We start from the raw sequence: 19060 nt of genomic DNA on the forward strand, positions 1-19060 counted from the left end.
CAAAAAAGAATAAACTTTTAAAGATTTTGTTAAGGAATATTTTCAATCACTAAAGGCATATTCAAGAGTATATTATATAATATAATGTATTATATATAATATGCCTCTATTGGGATTAGGATTTATAAATTATTTTTTAAAACTAATTAGCTAAAAGGTTTGATACTAATTGAGAAATGATTTTGCTTATTATAATTTGATGACCCTTTTCCACTAAACAATGTGTAGTGGGATTCTTGCTTTGAGTTTTGACAATTTTAGTGATTTGGGTAGGTTTGCTTGCAACTTTTATTGGACTGGTCTTGGATTTGTGTTGGGCTCATCTAACAAACTTAGGTCCAATTTACATAATGTAGCTTAGATAAACTTGGCCCCAATGCCTCTAAGAGCCAGCCCAAAAGGAAAAGAGGCTTACTAGATTAGCCCATAATGTTATCGAATTCATGGTGGTCTGCTCTAGGGAGCTTCCTGTAATATTTGAAAAATATCAGGGGAGCTATAGTACTTTAGAAAATATTAGGGGAGATTTAAAGTGCCATTTTAAGAGTTTTTTTAAACAAGCACGTACCAAAATTAAACTCAGTCCAGTTCCTTTCCTCCACTGCTGCCGCCGCCGCCGCCGACGGAACATAAGGCCAGCCTCAGCTGCTCCACTACTTCTTCAATCTGGTTCGTCTTCCTCTAATCATTTTGAACTCTTTTTTGTAAAGTTCAAAGTTTCATGTGTTTGTTTCGTAATTATCTCTATCAAAGTACTATAGGAATAAGAATTTTCTTCAATTAGATCGAAAATTAAAGTGCTTTGCTAAGAGAAATGTGTATCTAGGTTATAAAGATGAACTGAAAATGAAGATAGAAAAGAAGTATAATATAGGCCATATATATGGAGTATATTCAATCAAAGTATCAAGGTTAAATTTACGAAAAAATAAATGTAATTCTTTACATGAACTTCTGTTATTCTTTCATATTAGGATTTCAATCATAAAGTTTTTGATTTTTGAATCAATTTCAGTGCAGGACCGAAAATAATGCTTTTCATGAGGAAATTGAGGCATCATCTGTTTTCTTTACTTACTAATAGGGGTTATAACTCCATTCGGATTTCACACCTCCAAATTCCGGAGGGTTGGAGTCGCGTAAGAATCTATGAGCCTCTTGGCTACTCTTTGTGGTGCTCGAGTTTTAAAACTGGTGTCTTGGTAGACCTGAACAGATTCGCGTATGCAACTCGATTTTTTGCGAGTATGACTGGAACGATCTTGGTCCAGGCTCGAGACCCTGCAAAACTGAGTCTGGAAATAGAAAATGCGGTTGATGAGCGTAGATATGCTGATGTGTGGAAGTTCTTTGAACAACACATACAGATGGATGGGTTTCCTCGAAAAACTGTTGTGAACAAGGTTATAACAAGTTTTGCTGGAAGCCTTGACAATACATGGCTTGAGAAGGCTTATGGGGTGGTGGAACAAGCCTTTGAGGAAAGTAAACAGAATTTGTTTGAAAAGGAACCTTTGATTTATCTCTCTCTCGGTTTGTCTAAATGTGGTTTACCAGTTCCTGCATCAACTGTTTTGAGGAAGCTGGTAGCAACAGAACAATATCCTCCTGTGAGTGCCTGGTCTGCAATCTTGGCCCACATGTCGCTTACAGCTTCTGGAGCTTACCTTGCAGCTGAGTTGATTCTTGAGATAGGTTATTTATTCCAAGATGGGAGGGTAGACCCCCGTAAAAAGAGCAATGCACCTTTGATTGCTATGAAGCCTAATACTACTGCTTTCAATGTTGCTTTGGCTGGATGTCTCTTGTTTGAGACAACAAGAAAAGCAGAGCAGCTCCTTGATGTGATGCCTCGAATCAGTGTGAAAGCAGATGCAAACTTATTGATTATAATGGCACACATATACGAGAGAAATGGGCGAAGAGAAGAGCTAAGGAAGCTTCAAAGACACATAGATGAAGCTGTTCACCTAAGTGATATTCAGTTTCGACAGTTCTATAATTGTTTGCTTAGTTGCCATTTGAAGTTTGGGGATCTTAATTCTGCTTCCAAAATGGTTTTACAAATGATTCATAAAGCAAAGGAAGCACGGAATTCACTTGCTGCTGCTATACTATCATTTGATGCTGTTGGCAATAATAATAATAAGCCCGCTTCAGTGCAAATTTCTGGTGAAAATCTGAGTCATGGAATATCAGATGGTTTAGATAATAGTAGAATAATAGAAAACTCTATAGTTTCTTATGAAGATTTCACTAGAGACCGAAAGTTTACCAATCTTGATGCTGAAGCAAAGAGAATACTTCAAACTTTGTTAGCTAAGTTGCAGACACGGGTTGAATTGATTACAACTGAGCATGGTATTCTCCAACCAACTGAAAGAATTTATGTTAAATTGGTTAAGGCTTTTCTAGAAGCTGGCAAGACAAAGGATTTGGCTCATTTTCTTATTAAGGCAGAGAAAGAAGATTTACTTGTTTCCCATGATGATTTGGCATTGGATCATGTCATTAATTTATGTATATCACTTGGGTGGTTAGATCAGGCACATGATCTTCTTGATGAGATGCGTATGGCTGGGGTCAGAGCCAGTTCCTCTGTGTATGCTTCCCTCTTGAAAGCATATATTGAAGCAAATCGAGCAGGAGAAGTCACAGCACTTTTACGAGATGCTCGTAATGCTGGAGTGCAGCTAGATTCAAGCTGTTATGAAGCACTAATCCAATCCCGGGTTATTCAGGAAGATACCCAGGGAGCTTTCCATCTTTTCAAAGAGATGAAAGAGGCTAAAATCCCAAGAACTGGTCATCAAGAATTTGAGAGGTTGGTGAAAGGATGTGCAGAGAATCGTGAGGCAGGGATGATGGCAAAGCTCTTGCAAGAAATAAAGGAAGGGCAGAGAAATGACTGTGGTGTTCATGACTGGAATAATGTTATCCATTTCTTCTGTAAAAAGAGGTTGATGCAAGATGCTGAGAAGGCTTTGAAGAAGATGAGAAGTCTGGGCCATCTCCCAAATGCACAAACTTTCCATTCTATGGTCACTGGGTATGCTGCTATTGGGGGGAAATATACTGAGGTAACGGAGTTGTGGGGTGAAATGAAATCTTTTGCTTCTTCCACCTCAATGAAGTTTGATCAAGAACTCTTGGATGCTGTACTTTATACATTTGTGAGGGGTGGATTTTTTGTTCGAGCAAATGAAGTTGTGGATATGATGGAGAAAGGGAATATGTTTATTGACAAATACAAATATCGAACCCTCTTCTTGAAGTACCACAAAACACTATATAAGGGCAAGGCTCCCAAATTCCAGACAGAATCCCAACTTCAAAAGAGAGAAGCAGGATTGACCTTTAAGAAGTGGGTAGGCTTGTATTGATGAAACTTTTTGAGCTTCAACATGTTTTCAAAAGATATGACTCATCGAGACTTCAAAGTTGTAGAAGCTCTCAAGAGAAATAAATTGTTCACTGACAAAGCTGTAAGTTGCTACCTTCAAAACTATTTGCTGCATTCTTGCTTTATCAAAGACATGTTTTTTCGTAGCCTAAGACCTTTAAAATCATCAAAGGAGCAGAGGCTTAAAAAATATTCTTTTTCTTTTATTTCAAAATTATGAGTTTTTTCATTCTAAAATGAGATATTTTTGTTTACCTATTATTTTTTCTAGGCATAGAAATAATTTAAATGAAATCAAAGCAGTGGCGAGAGAGTTGAAGATAGTGCTAAAAAGAGAAATCTGAAATCAATGAAGAAGATAACGCATTGCTCTCAAATTTGAAATATGCAAGGAGTGGGAGCAACAGGAGCAGGGACATGTTTCTAGACCCTGAGAAGCATTTGAGCAGGGTTTGGTCTAGGGATAGAGAAGCTCCGGCTTGAAAGAAGAGTAGGAGACTGATTTGCATAAACTGGATCGAAAGTGAAATAGCTAATTTGACATATGTTGCTGTAAACCGTGGCACAGATGATGACCAAGATTATTCTGGTAATTTTGTGACATGCTTTTTTATTCTTTTTAAACTAGCAAAGCTTGCATTTGAGTAATTTCTGATCATGAATGATATGTGATTTTGTGGAATTTATTAGGCTTGGTTATCTGGTTGCTGAATTGTCCATTTTCTAACTTGAGGCAGATAAGTCCCATTGATAAAAACAATTTAGAGTAGCGATTCTGTGTCCAATTATCTTATTTGTTTCTTGTTCCAGTCTTTTGATGAGTTTTTTATTGTTTATTTTACTCAAGACAATCATAATGTTCTTGTTTAATGTTGTTTTGAATTCAGTGTTCCAATTGTTTGTTACAATTTGTTCGAGCTTGGCTAATATTTTATCCGCAGTTGTGCGCAGGTTTCATCTGTTTATCAGTAGTACATAAACTGAAACTAAATGCAGTTGCATATATTATGTGTTTACTCTGCGATGATTTAAGCCGTGGTTCACATTCCTTACTCGTGGCACATGATTTTTGTTCTCATACATTTGCAGATCAAAGGATTCATGAAGCAGCTTATTGCTGCCCTTGGCGGATGGACCTTTGGATAAGGACATCACAAATTGCCGTAGCACATGGACAAATACTTGAAGGTGCGGTTCTATTTGAAAGCCTACTCCTTCCAATGTATAGAGCCATAACATTCAACTTCTGCAATCATCTTCATTTCATGAAATTCTGGAATTTTAGGTTCCAAAATTGGTCTATTGCATTACATAGTACATGGTTTGAGATTTTTACGTTGTCACAACAATAAGATGGAAAAATCTTCAATCCCCTCCAAGTTCCAACAATGCGTGGGCTTTGGTTTCACGGGTAATAAAGTATCTATATCATAAGCTTATAATTTTGAAATTATAACAATAACGTAATTGTGAAGGTATCAGTGATTGTTGGAGTAGTATAGATCTATAGAGCCAGGTGACAATAACAATAATTTTATGTTCCAAAAAGGTACAGTTTCGGAAGCAGACAAAACGACAGTGTTTTATCACGTTTTTATTTCTTTGTTTCAATTATTTATTTACTTATCATTATTATTATTATTATAAAGATGATCCGAACCCTTTTTTCTTAATTAATTTTAATTAGGATGAGAATTTTAAGTAAAGATATTTTTATTTTCATATAAATAATATTTTTATGTTTTTAAATTTATAAAATAAGAAAGAAAAAAGGAAAATATATTCAATTGTGCAAGATGGTTGGTGGGAATAATAAATAAGTGGGCTAAAATTAATAATTACAAAGAAAAAGGAAACACAAAATAAATAATTTTTTAAATGAATAAAATATCTACCATAAATCGTGAACAATTGGAATTGATCACCCTAATTGTTTATGTGGATTAAAATTTTCAAAAACTAGTGTAAGGTTTAAGAAATTTGAGGAGTTTAGAGTGGAATATTAATGTTAAAAAAAAACTGTTATAATAAACCCAAGCGCGACACACAAAAAAGACAAAAAAACACATATATTTGCCTCTAATAAACTATAAATAAATGTTAAATTGTTGATAAAATTTGTGGGAATGGTAAGAGAATTGATGTTAGATTGAGAATGATATATTGTAGTATCAAAATAGATATCTCATTTATGGAAGAAACAGTTGTCAGAATGTATATAGCGATTGGGATAAGCATATCTTGTTAATTAGATTCTGTTGCTTTCAATTCCAACAAAATTACTTCAAAATTTTGTGCATGTTTTCAGTTTTCCTGTTTCTTCTTCTATTATTATTTTTGCTCTATGAGAACTATTGACTCCCATCTCATTATATATCTTGTTTTTTGTTACTAGGGAGCCTAACCATAGGATTTTGGTTTTGAGAATCAGATAGCATGTGTTGATCCCTCGCTGGCTCAATGTAATGGAAGAAGTTGGAAAAAAGAAGGTTGTTGATGGCCTTCATCGAGAAATCAACCAACCCCCTCCACCCCCCCCGGGGCCCCCCCCCCCGGGAAAAAAGAGAAGCTTGCCAACTATTTAACTGCTACTATAGGCTGTTGAGTTGTCGATACTTCAGCATTATGGGTAACGGAGACGCACTCGGGGGTCCCGTGTGTGGTCAGCGGGCGGGTGCCCCGCTCCCCGGTGAGGGGGCGGGGGTCGCGGGGGCAGCGCCCTCGAGCCCTTAGGCGTTTTGGGCTGTTTCATGTATAACCGCTGTAGGATTTCTTTTAAGTTACTAATTCCTTTTTGGGTTGGGCCTAGGAATAAGAGTCCTTGTAAAACTAGGTTTAATCTCTTAACCTAGTATATATCAACTTTTCTCTTGTTTATGGTGTGAGAGCAATTCATTCATTGTAAACGAGAGATGAGACATATTCAATAATATTGACTCAGCTAAAGGTGGAAAAAATGGGCGGGTTAGCGGGCTAACCCTAACCCGCCCGTAAAAAGAGGGCTCAAACCGGCCCGCCTTAATGGCGGGCCGGTTGAGCCTAACCCGCCAACAACCCTCGGCGGGCGGGCCGGTTACACATGGTAACCCGGCGGCCCGCCGGGTTGCTAATTTGTCCTCTTTGCAAGAGCCCCAACCCGGCGGGTTGCTGGCGGTTGGCCCAAAAAAAAAATAAAAAATTGTAAATATTTTTTATTTTTTTCAATTACACTTTTACCCTTGAAATCTAGCCGTTTTATAGCCGTTGGAGGGGCTTTTTCGTCATTTTCTTTCCCTATTTTTTTCTATAAATTGGACCTAAACTCTCATATTTTTCTCACAACTCAAATTCTCATTCTATTCTCTATTCTCTATTCTAATCTCTATTCTCTCAACTCTCAAGTCCATTTTTCATTTATTCTCTTAATATTTTTTTTATCAATTTGCTCTTATTTAATTTTTATTAGGTTTTGCAATTTTCAATTCATATTTCCAATTTCCATATTCCAAATCTCTTTCTTTAATTTTTATTTCTTCTACATCATTTTTTTTTTCAACTACTCTACAATGGATAGATATTCTCTCCCCTCAATCAATGAGGAAGAAAACTATATCCTAGTCCTAGTCTCGCTGATTTTACTATGAATGCAGGGATTCAAATAGTCCCGCTGCCCAATCCCAGTCTCAGAATCCGATACACCTCAAAATATGCCGTCGATTCCAACAGCGCCCGGTGGTTCTAGAAGTCGTCCTCTGAATCGTCGTCCTCGTCCAACTCATCTCAAGCTGACGGGATCATCAACTGCCGTCGAAAGCGAAACACACACATCAGACGTTTGGGCGCATTTCGACAAGTTTTACGAGACAGAAAATGGCGTTCAAGTCAAGAAGCAAGATGCAAATATGTGCAAATGTTTATAAAGCTGATTCAGTAATGGTACTAGTACTTTAAAAGGCATGCTAATAAACATATAATCAACATGGAAATAGAGAAAGCAATCAAACTCAATAACTAATATGTACTACTTGGCGTTATAATTCTGATGTATATAAGGAACTTAGCTATATATGGCTGCATCTAGTCAACCTTTAATATGGCAGAAGATAAATATTTTGAAAGATTTGTTCAAAATCTTTTTTTCCAGGATTTAAAAGTTATTCTAAAACTGCAACTAGAAATGATTTAATAAATTGTTTAAAAAAATGAAATTAGAATTAAAAAATAAATTTCAACTTGTCATATTAGTGTGGCTTTAACTGCTGATATTTGGAGTGGTAGAGCTAAACAAGATTATATTTGTGTGACTAGTCATTATTTGATAATGAATTTAAATTAAATAAATCTTTATTAGGATTTAGATTAATGGATGTGGATCATAGTGGTTTAGAAATCTTAATAAAATTATTGAAGTTTTAGAAGATTATATATTATTGATAAAGTGATAAGTTTAACTTTAGATAACGCAATTTTCTAATAGTAAAGCTATAGAATTTTTTCAAAATATATCTTTTATATAATTTGAAGTTTTTTCACCAACGTTGTGCATGTCATGTTATTTTTAATTATGAAAAGTGGTATGAAAACAATTAAAAAAAATATTGATAGAATTAGGGAATCTTTAGCTTGGATTACTAGTAGTAATAAAAGAATGTTAATTTCAAGAACTTGTATAAAATCAATATGTCTCCTGAACTTTTGCATTAGATTGCCTTTAGATGGAATAGTACTTATTTAATGCTTATTCATGTTTACCTTATGCTAATATATTAGTTATTTGTAGCAAATAATAGAGGTCCTCATCATTTGGTAGAAAATATTGGAAGATAGCTAAAGTATTTCATTCTTTTCTCAAATGTTTTTACCAAGCCACTTACAACTTTCTGGTGTGTATTATCCTACTAGCCTTGGTATCATGCAATTATAAAAATTTCCGAGTTTTTACAAAAAACAAGATGATGAAATTTTACATCACCATAAAGGCAATGGAAATTTTTTTTTTGAAATATTGGAGACCCTTCCTTTTCTTTATTGTTTAGGTGCTATTTTGATCCAGAATTAAATTAGCACGTTTAGAAAATGGTCTTGACAATTTAAGTGAAATTACAAAACGAATCATATCATCAATAGGAGAGGTAAAAAATAGTCTTTTCGAAGTATTTCCAATATGAAAACAGGTATGGGAACCCGCAGTCGCAAAGAGGCGAAATATCCAGAGAAGCTGAGCAGAAGAACAAATGAAGACTTATTCTCTTGGAATGTACTGAATAGCCGAAGAGGACCCGAGTCCGAAGCACAGCCTCCTCTTCAGACGCACCACACCCACCAACAACAACCTAATATGCTGTCCTCCATGGAGTCGCAGAGTAATGACTTCAACAATATTTGGCACCCCCAAATGTTTTCAACAGGTCACTTTGATCTCTTAGAGTATTGGAGAGCCAGAAAATGTATTTTTCCGGTATATCAAGACTTGCCTTGGATGTTTTCGCTGTTCCTGTCTCAACCGTCTCATCCGAAAACATTTAGTGCAAGTGGGATTTAAATGAAATGAGGACTAACTTGCTCCAAAAATGATTGAGTCCCACTGTCTTTGAGATTGGGAACGATCGCGCCATCAGATCAATACGAGGTTATCGACAATGCTTTAGTAGAATCATTTCAATTTTGTAATATAGATGATACAAAGGAGGGAGGTCCTAGAACCACCCCCAATTTAGTTGTTTTGTAAAATGTAATTTGTATAATTGTCAATTATTGCACTCTTTTTTCTTTACCAAGTTTTTCTCTCATTGGGTTTTTTTGGGAGGTTTTAACGAGGCATAATTGTTGTAATTTCTTATTTTATTTTTTGATAAATGAATAAGTCTAATTTTTCTTATATTACAATTTTATTGTTAAATTGAATTATATTTGAAATGTTAACAAAAAAAAACAATTGAATTGAATTGAATTATTGATATTTGAAAAGTTAACTAAAAACAATTATATTTATAATTATTTATTTGAAAAGATAAATTAAAAAAACAAAAAAAAAAAAAAATCGGGCTAACCCGGCGGGTTAGGGCTGGCGGGCCGGGCTGGGCCAGCCACTTTCCCTAAATTGGCGGGCCTAACCCGGCCCGCCTTTGTTGGCGGGCGGGTTGAGCCCAGCCCGCCAAAACATGTAACCTGCCGCGGGCCGGGTCGGGCCGGGCCGAGCGGGTTACTTTTCCACCTTTAGACTCAGCTAGACGTAGCCCACATTGAGTGAACCAGGGTAAATCGCGCGTATTATTTTTTCTTTATTTACTGTTTGATTTGTTTTACTATTATATTTTGTTCCTGTTGTTGTCTCTATTTCGTTCATAGGCTACATGCGCTCCTTGCAGCCAACAAGTAATGTGTTGAACTTTGCGCTTTAGCTTATGGTTTTAGTGGTTTGTTTCATTGCCTGAATCCTCTCATAAAGAGAGGATAGCTTCTTCATCGACTGTCCGTTTCATGGTTTGTTACTATCGTTTGTAGAGGCTAATACATGAGTAGGCCTTACATTGGCCTTAAGCAGAAACATTTAACTCATAAACCCAAATATTCTTGTCCCAAATCAAGTTTAATATTCGACTGATAGGAGAAGTCACAAATGCCGATGGTCAACGGCGAACGAATTTTTTATTCCTTGATGCTCACTTTTTGAGGATTTATGTTTAGTGGTGTCGGTAGGTTGATACCAACTCCAGCACTGAACAAATTTTTTATTCCTTGATGCCGACTTTTTGATGATTTATGTTAGCAGTATCGCTAGATTTGAGATTCTCATACCAACTCCAAGACTGGAACGAATTTTTTTATTCCTTGGATGCTGACTTTTCGATGTTTTATGATGGTTTTTTAAGGTTTTATGTTAGCGGTATAGCTAGGATAGGTGCATACTAAGCATCCATTAATTCTCACCTATTTCAATTATCTTTAACTACCTTATTCTCCCTCTCTTCGTTTCTTTTGAGAGAAAATGGCAGAATCTATTCTATTTGACATTGCGACTGAAGTTCTGACGAAGATAGGCTCTCTTGTGGGTTGGGAAGTGTCTTTGTTGTGGAATCTTGAAAGTGATTTAAAAAGCCTTGAGGGAACCCTGAGCACTATCAAAGCCGTGCTCTCGGATGCTGAGAAAAAGCAGGCACAAAATGATCAGCTACGTGAGTGGCTTGGGAAGCTTAAAGATGTTTTCCTTGATGCCGAGGACGTTTTAGAAGAATTCGAGCTTCAAGCTTCCGGGAGGGAAGTGGAGAGACAAAAGAGGAGCACATTAAGAAAGGTATGTCAATGCTTTTCAAGCTCTAACCCTGTTGGTTCTCGATATGAAATTAGTCATAAAATCAAGGAGATTAGAGAAAGGCTAGATCAGATCGCAAGTGATAGGAGTAGATTTTCTCTTATTGAGAGTACTCCTGCTGAAGTTAGGCATGTAATTCCAAAGGTGAGGGAGACTGATCCCTTCTTGGGAGGTTCTTGTGTGATTGGAAGAAAGGATGATAAAAAAAAGATCATGAGGTTTTTATTTCAACCAACCAACATTAATGTCTCTGTCCTTCCAATAGTTGGAATCGGGGGTTTAGGTAAAACCACTCTTACTAAAATGGTTTATAATGAAGAAAGAGTAAATAAGTTATTTCCATTAAAGATGTGGACATGCGTGTCAGATGATTTCGATATCACCAGATTGATGAAACAAATTATTTATTCTGCAACAGGTGAGGATTGTAATAAGTTAAAAGGAGATAAAATTCCTAAGCGTTTGCAAGAAATTTTGACAAGTAAAAAGTTTTTGCTTGTCTTGGATGATGTTTGGAATGAGAAGCCGATGAAATGGTTGGAACTGAAAGACTTACTTGTTAATGGTGTGAATGGAAGTAAAATTATTGTGAGCACGCAAAGTAAAAGAGTTGCAGAAATAATGAGCACTGTTCCCTCTCATTTCATACAAGGTCTTTCCGAAGAGGAGTCCTTGTCATTATTTAAGAAGTACGCATTTAAAGATGGACAAGGGAAAGATTTTCCAAGGCTCATTGAAATTGGGATGGACATTGTAAAAAAATGTAAAAGAGTTCCATTGACTGTGAGATCCTTAGGGAGCTTACTTTATGCAAACACAGACGAACGTGAGTGGTTGAAAATAAAATATAATGACATCTGGCAGGTGGATCAAGATAATGAAGACATCTTACCTGTATTGGAATTGAGCTATAATCATTGTCATCTCCTTTGAAGCGATGTTTTACTTATCTTTGCTTGTTTCCAAAGGATTATATTTATTACAATAATGACGTGGCCCAATATTGGATGGCACTTGGACTTCTTAAAACCAATGATAAAACTGAAGAGCTAGAAAATATTGCTGATCAATATATGCAAGTTTTATGGTCAATGGGTTTCTTAGTGGACTTCTTGGATCATGGTATTTATTGGACATTTAAGGTGCATGATCTTATGAATGAGCTTGCAATATCAATGACAGAAGGTGAGTCCGCATTCATAAATTTTGGAAGCCAAAAAGTTGATGGAAAATTGCGGCATTTTTCACACGGTGACACAGAGTTATGTGGTGAAGAATTTCTACAACTCATTGTTGATAACTCAAGGAGTGTTCGAAGCATTGTCTTTCCAGCGGCAGAGAAATACAGAGATGCACCTATTATTGGATCATTTATTAGTAAATATATATCCAAATTCAAGTACCTTTGACTACTACACTTGTGTGATATACATGTCCAAGTGTTGCCAGATTCTATCAGTACATTGAGACATCTGAGGTACCTTGATCTAGCTTGGAATGATGCATTGAAGAAGATCCCTGAATCTATTTGCGAGATTCAAAAATTGCAAATGTTAAGACTTCGGGGTTGTTCTGAGATTAAGAAGTTGCCTAATAACATACGAAAGATGATCTGCCTTAGACACTTGGAAATAACCACACAAGAGGAGGTTCTCCCAGAAAATGGAATTGGATGTCTGAGTTCCCTTCAATTTTTGCACGTAGTTGGCTGCAAAAGTCTACTAAGTTTGTGTGAAGGGATGCAAGGTCTAAAAAGTCTTCGAAAGTTGTTTCTACACAGCAATCATGTGATCTCGTCGTTACCAGATACTATCAAATACCTGAAAAAATTAGAGACGTTAGCGATTGGGAATTGCCCCAAGATTAATTTGAAGATGGAATTGCTAGGAGAAGATCGTGAGCTGAGGCTGAGTCTTAAAAAATTCATAATTGTTAATTTAGAATCATTGGTGGATATGCCCCAACTTCTTCTTCAAGCATCTGCTGACACTCTGAAGTACATGCAGATTGAAGGCTGTGAAAAGTTAGAAGCACTACCGGAGTGGTTGCAAAATCTCACATCACTTGAAAAACTTGAGATTACAAGATGTTACAAATTATCATCTCTTCCAGAAGGGATAGAACACCTTACTTCCCTCAAGGAATTGAAGATTACAGAGTGTCCTGCTCTGATTGAAAGCTGCAGAAATGATGAGTTGAAGATTGCTCATGTTCCAGTGGTTCATCTTATTGATCATGATACCGACTTCTATGGTTAATGCTGGTTTGTTTTCATGAGTGGTGTGTTGCTTCTTTGTTATTTTTCATCTGTTTTGTTTTCATGAGTGGTGTGTTGCTCCTTTGTTATTTTTCATCGTGATTCCTGCAAGCTTCCAGCATCAAGGTTCACATTAGTCCCAACTTTCAGCTTTCAATTTGGTTGTGTTTTATTGTTTGTTATGCATGGATGTTTTATATTAAGTGTATGTTTTTGTGCTTTTATTAATAAATTTCAATTTAAAAAATTATTATTATTATGATTTTTGTTCATATTTCTATTCTCATAATTATAATTAAATTATTTTAAGATGCTTTATACAGTTAATTCACTTCCAAATTTTCTAGTGTTGTTATTTAGCGATGGCTAATTTTATTAATTCAATTGTGAGAGGGGACAAAATGAATTATAATGTAGAACATCAAATTTGTAATATAATATCTCTCTGGTACAAATCTTTTTATATTTGCATGTTGTACCCAAGAGTTTTACTAAATTCACGAATGATGTCTTTATATAATATGAATTTTGATTTGGTACATGTCAACAAAATTGTAGCTTTACAGTTACAGCTCTCTCTCTCTCTCTCTCTCTCTCTCTCTATATATATATATATATATATATTCACATTTTTTCTCCTCAAATGATCTTTTTTTCTTTTTTCTCTATAATTTTTTCGTTTCTTCTCACTGCAATAAACTTGCAGGAATAATAGCAACACCTATAAAATTCACAATAAGGTTAAATGACATTTAGAATAAATGGCATCCATAATAATAATAGTGATGATGATGATGATGATGATGATGATAATTATTATTATGATAAAGATGATCTGATAATTTTAATTCTTTTTTTTCTTCATTAATTTTTAACTAGGATAAGAATTTTAAGTTTGTATGTGAGAAGTATCAAAATTAAATGAACCCAAATTATATTTTTTATGTATTTCTTTATTTGAATGTAAGATTCGAGTTGATCTTAAGTAAATATTATCGGTCTTAGATCCAATCAAAGTATATTCGTTTTTTGTGCTTCAAATTCATTGGAGGGATGGAAAAGATTATTTTCTTTCTTTATTTTTATTTTCAATATAAATAATATTTTTATATTTTAAATTTATAAAATAAGAAAGAAAAAAGGAAATTTATTCAATTGTAAGAGGGGGAATAAATAAAGTGGGCTAATATTAATAATTAAAAAGAAAAAGTAAATACTAAAAATAAATATTTTTTTAATTATAAGGTAAAGAGCAGTTAAATATAATAATTAAATATATATAAAAATTTTAAATGTATAAAATATAACCATTTATTGTGAACAATTGGTCCACCTAATTGTTTAAATAGTTATGGAATTAAAACAAATAACAATTTATATTTTTGTACGTTGGATGTATGTATTTTCGATCAATCATAAAGTATCTACATATTATATTTGTACTTTCGATCGATCACAATATATTTACAAATCATGTAACCTGACGTAGTATTTTCTCCATATCTTTTGTATGTGTATGTGTATGTGTATGCAATCAATCAGGAGACATGCGTAGATCACAGATATTGACGTTACAAATACTTATTGGTTGAATATACATGCACTGTGGCTGTCGATGTGTACAAAAACTCATTTTTTTTTAGTGCAACCAAGTTCAAATGATTGATAAAGAACCAAATAATGTTATCTAACGTATAGTCCCATATGATCTAATGGCTGCGATTAGTACACTTGCTTTAATAGGATTTCTAAAACCATATTCTAAATAGATTTTAGGACATGATTTTAAAAATGTGTTTGGTACATTATAAGAAAACATTTTCTAAAAATATTTAGATTATTCCTTACAATAAAAGCTTATAAATTAACAAAAACACCCTCATACACCCAACCGATTGCCGGAAGTCGGCCAACACCACTAGACAGTGGCCGTCAGTCACCGAAATAGCGCCCAACCGGCTGGATCTGGCCGATCGTGCGTCGATCTTGCCTTTTTCGATTATATCCACTGTGCATATAATCAGACAAGGCTAGATTTACGATCAGATTTCTAGTCGCTATCAACTACCAGATAGATCTGGTTGAAAAAGGAAAGATCGATGCACGATCAATCAGATCCAGCTAGTCGTGCGTCATTTCGACGTCGGCTGTCAGAGGTGGCAACGGCAACAGTGGCTTCTGGCAGGTAATAGTGGCTTGGTTGGATGGGGGTGTTTTTGTTAATTTATAAACTTTTATTATGAAAGGTAATTGTTAAATGTTTTGAGTTGAATAGAATATAATTGAATTTTAAATTGAATTGAATAGTCAATGTTAAACAAACATGTTTTTCACTGGATTAGACTAGATAGTAGAATAAAATATAGTATGAAAAGTGTATCGGGGGAGGGGGGAATAATTTTGTTGCAAAACATCCAGTTCAGAAGTAGGGGTAGAAATACCTAAACTTGAATCAAACCAGTTTTCGAACCAGTTAACTCAAATGGGCTGGATAATTCAGCCCAATTCAATCAAACCCACCACTTTGGCCCAATTTCTTTTTTTTTTTTTTTTGACAGGTTTATTCAAATGGGCCTCTTGCTCACATGCTACTATTGTGTGTTCTCAAGTGAAGATTCACAGAGGGCTAGTGATGATGGTCGACGGTGACTAGAACAACAGCAGACGACAACTGTACCTGAAATGAATTGAAAATGGGTTTAGGTTTTTAGCAAAAGAGAAAGGGTTTCAGAGAGAAATGAGAATTGAATGAATTGATGACTAGAAAGATGGCAGCAGTGAATTGAGATAGATGTACCGGTGATTGGAAAGATGGTAGTAGCAGCTAGCAATGAACTGAGACCTCTGAGACAAAATGCAAAGATGGGAAAGGGTTAGACAATGTCAAGCGAAGGTTCATGCCTAACAAAGGTTGAGCGACGACGATCGATGACTCGATGATGACTAGAAATCCAACGGTGGCAACTGGTAGTGAACTTAGATGAAAATGGGAGAAGGCGACTGGCTAGACAATGTGAAGGGAAGGTTCAGTGGTTCCCAGAGGTTGAGCGACGACGGTCCATGGTGACTAGAAAGATGGGTGACGGTAGGCTGCAACTGGCAATGAGATTGGTCGACAGTGGCACAAAAGATGTTTTGTGTTAAGTCTGGATGGAAAATGCACATAAGTGAAGACTAAACCTAGGATAATTTTTTTTTAAATTGAAAAATAATAAAATGTAAATTTTTTTTTATTCATTAAACCGGTTCAAAAATTCAATTCCGGTTAATAGTTTTATTTATTTCAGAAAACCGAAACCAAACAGAATATTTGGTTTACAAAATATGGCAAACCGAAATTGAACAGAAACTAGAAAAAAAAAAACCAAATATTCGGACCGGTTTCCGGTTTTGTTTTTTCCACCCCTAAATAATTAGAAGTGGACAAAACGACATCATTTACCATGTGTTGCAGTACTGCAGTAGTACTAATATTTGTAGTTTCAATGGAAGCAAGACATGTTTCATTTCTAATTTCCCATGATTTTGGTCCTCGACGTTAGTCAAAAGTCACTTTTGACCTTCGATATTTTTATTTCTGATTTTATATATAAGTAATTAAACAATTAAATAATTTATACTTAAATTTCCTTTTAAATGGTTTAATTTTCAAATCCAAAATTTATAAAACCCATGAAACTTTGTGTAGACGTAAAAATCCACTTGTACGGAAGGGGGTTTGATCCCATGAGGTTGAGGCCACCAGCGATCCGCTGCACTTGCACACGTAGAGAAACAAATACGTAAAGCGAACGGAAAACACTGGGGTTGTGTTTATCGTAGGCACTTCAACGCTCAAGTCAGCAAGGCTAAAAGAGGCTAGTATAGTGAGGGCTAGGGAGCAGAGACGTTATCGGAAGTCTAATTGGGGACTGTGACTACGGTGATGATGTGAAGCTCTCAAGTAGAAGCTTCAGGTGTGAAGGTGTAATGTAATCTAATCCTCCTTGTGAGAGGGCTGACCTCTACTTATATAGTGACTGTCTGGTCTCCTAGTCCTGGTGGGAGTAGGAGTCCTAGTGTGACTTTGATACAAACCCTAGAGGAATTAGGGCGGTGGTGAGCTGTCTTACCAGTGTTCGAATAGGAAGGTGATCCCAAATAGGAAAGTAACATCGAGTAGGAAAGTGACCTGAACAGGAAGGTGACCTTGAATAGGAGACTGATCTGGAATAGGAAAGTGATCTGTGGGTGTCTTGGGCTCTGGACTTGCTCATAGGTCCAGGAAGTGAACTAGGATTTGGAGGCCCAGACCCGATGGTTTGGGCCGACTGTATCTCGTATCAAATGGGCCTAATCCGGATAAGGCCGCATCGAGATTGGGCCGGGTCTCTTCCTCATTCAGTCCCGTTCTCCTATTAGGGCCAAGGACGATTTTTGGCCCTAACAGTTTGCCTTCCACTCTCTGAGTTAAGTTTTTCTTAAGTTAGAGAGTAAGAAGCAATCGAGGCGCACTCGGTCTCCCTTCTTGGACAGCCGATTGTTGGCGTAGCTGACCATTTTGATATAGATGATTCGTAGTCAAGGGTCGCTCAGTATCAAAGCTGATCCGGAATGTGCAATCACCCCAAGAAGGTATGCCCGATCGGTGTGAAGGGTCGAAGGGACTGAGATAACGAGACTTTTGGGGCTCACATGCTCATTCGGTGTGTCCTACCGACTAGAGAAGTGAACTAAAATCCCATGACAAGGGTATCCGCTCAGCATGCAGAGTCGAATGAGTTGGAGACGATGTTAAATTAAAGGTTCGTTCGATTGGGGTACTCGGGTGATCGATTGGGATAGAATCAACTCAGCCGGCTTGTTGGACCGTAAGACTTGCGCTTGTGATTCCACGACGCTCTTTACTGGATGCCAAAGGGCCAAATAAAATACGCAAACGTTTGACCCATGGCTACCCATTCGTTCGCTATGGAAGACCGAATGGGCGAGGCCCCTTGGCTTGATCGCCTCGAGAGTAAACAAGTGCTAGACTGCTCCTAGCCAATCGCCGCGATTGGGAGAATCTCCTGGAAGTGAAGCATGGGAGTGTCGGCTTCGTTGTGGAAGCCGGTCTATTGCAATGTACTAGCTCAGTTGGGTAGGAAGGGCGATTGAATCTTTAGACAGGTTAAGTCTGTGTGTTGATCGGTGGCATGGGGTGGGGTGAGTGGTGATAGTCGAAGTTTGAAAAGACCGGGTCGGTCGGTCAATCAGTGGCATAGGGAGAGTGGTGATCCAATACTTGGTTCCTGGGGAGTGAGGATGGTGGAGTTCAGTTGGTCGGTCGACTGGGTAGAATGGAGATCCAATACTTAGTTCTTGAGGAGTGAGGATGGTGGAGTTGAGTCGGTCAGTCGGGTAGAGTGGAGATCCAATACTTGGTTCCTAGGGAGTGAGGATAATGGAGTTGAGTCGGTCGGTCGATCGGTCGGTCGGTCGGGTAGAGTGGAGATTCAATACTTGGTTCCTAGAGAGTGAGGATGGTGGAGTTGAGTCGGTTGGTCGGGTAGAGTGGAGATCCAATACTTGGTTCCTGGGGAGTGAGGATAATGGAGTTGAGTGGGTCGGTCGGTCAGGTAGAGTGGACATCCAATACTTGGTTCTTGGGCAGTGAGAATGGTAAGAATGGGTTGGTCTTGTAGGTGTGGGCTCTCTGTCTCTTGGGCGTCTTGATCTCGAGACTGGGGTGGATCGTGTGAATGAGGTTCTGTTGGCAGATCCTTTCCTCCATGAGTTAGGATCGAGTCGTCGACCACCGATGAACTTAATGGACGTGGCCTTTTACCAGAGGCCGAGGGTCTATGCTCTGGGGTTTGGAGAGGTTGCATGGATGGAATTAGGACGCGGAATCGATTGGGAGGTACCTGGCAAGGCAGAAGCTCCGGATCATAGAACTGACTCGCCTTCTCTTTAAGAGACTGGTTTTCGGCCCTAATGGATGCGTTTTTGCTATAGAGTGCATTGTTCTCGGCTTCCAGTGCGGCCATCTTGTCTGAATTTTGTTGCATGAGAGCGGTCAGAGCCTCCAGTCTAGCCTCGAGGCCGGAGTTAGCGTTGTCCGAAGGGCCAGCCATGGAAAATTCCTTTA

The 19060-nt window shown here is 37.1% G+C and overlaps 3 protein-coding genes across 6 annotated transcripts; all 3 read left to right on the forward strand.

The window, feature by feature from the left end:
* Nucleotides 1-568: 568 nt before the first annotated feature.
* LOC116127643 (pentatricopeptide repeat-containing protein At1g03100, mitochondrial) lies at nt 569-4847 on the forward strand. Of its 4 annotated transcripts, none has more exons than XM_031413286.1 (4): nt 569-669; nt 1016-3485; nt 3675-3992; nt 4493-4847. In XM_031413286.1, exon 2 carries the CDS (start codon nt 1032-1034, stop codon nt 3381-3383), a length of 2352 nt encoding a protein of 783 aa, XP_031269146.1. In that variant the 5' UTR covers nt 569-669; nt 1016-1031; the 3' UTR covers nt 3384-3485; nt 3675-3992; nt 4493-4847. The 4 variants fall into 4 exon arrangements, with proteins under 4 accessions (XP_031269146.1, XP_031269148.1, XP_031269149.1 ...); XM_031413288.1 differs by having other exon boundaries at nt 3707-3992; XM_031413289.1 differs by having other exon boundaries at nt 3796-3992.
* Nucleotides 4848-10370: 5523 nt separating this feature from the next.
* LOC116127529 (putative disease resistance protein RGA4) lies at nt 10371-11627 on the forward strand. The gene has a single exon (XM_031413183.1). It carries the CDS (start codon nt 10371-10373, stop codon nt 11625-11627), a length of 1257 nt encoding a protein of 418 aa, XP_031269043.1.
* A 74-nt stretch (nt 11628-11701) lies between these two features.
* On the forward strand, nt 11702-12952 carry LOC116127530 (putative disease resistance protein RGA1). The gene is made up of 2 exons (XM_031413185.1): nt 11702-12071; nt 12186-12952. The coding sequence occupies exons 1-2, from the start codon at nt 11702-11704 to the stop codon at nt 12950-12952; spliced, it is 1137 nt and encodes a 378-aa protein (XP_031269045.1).
* The last annotated feature ends 6108 nt before the right edge of the window (nt 12953-19060 follow it).

The sequence above is a fragment of the Pistacia vera genome, unplaced genomic scaffold (assembly GCF_008641045.1).
Source record: "Pistacia vera cultivar Batoury unplaced genomic scaffold, PisVer_v2 Contig192, whole genome shotgun sequence".
Classification (NCBI taxonomy): domain Eukaryota; kingdom Viridiplantae; phylum Streptophyta; class Magnoliopsida; order Sapindales; family Anacardiaceae; genus Pistacia; species Pistacia vera.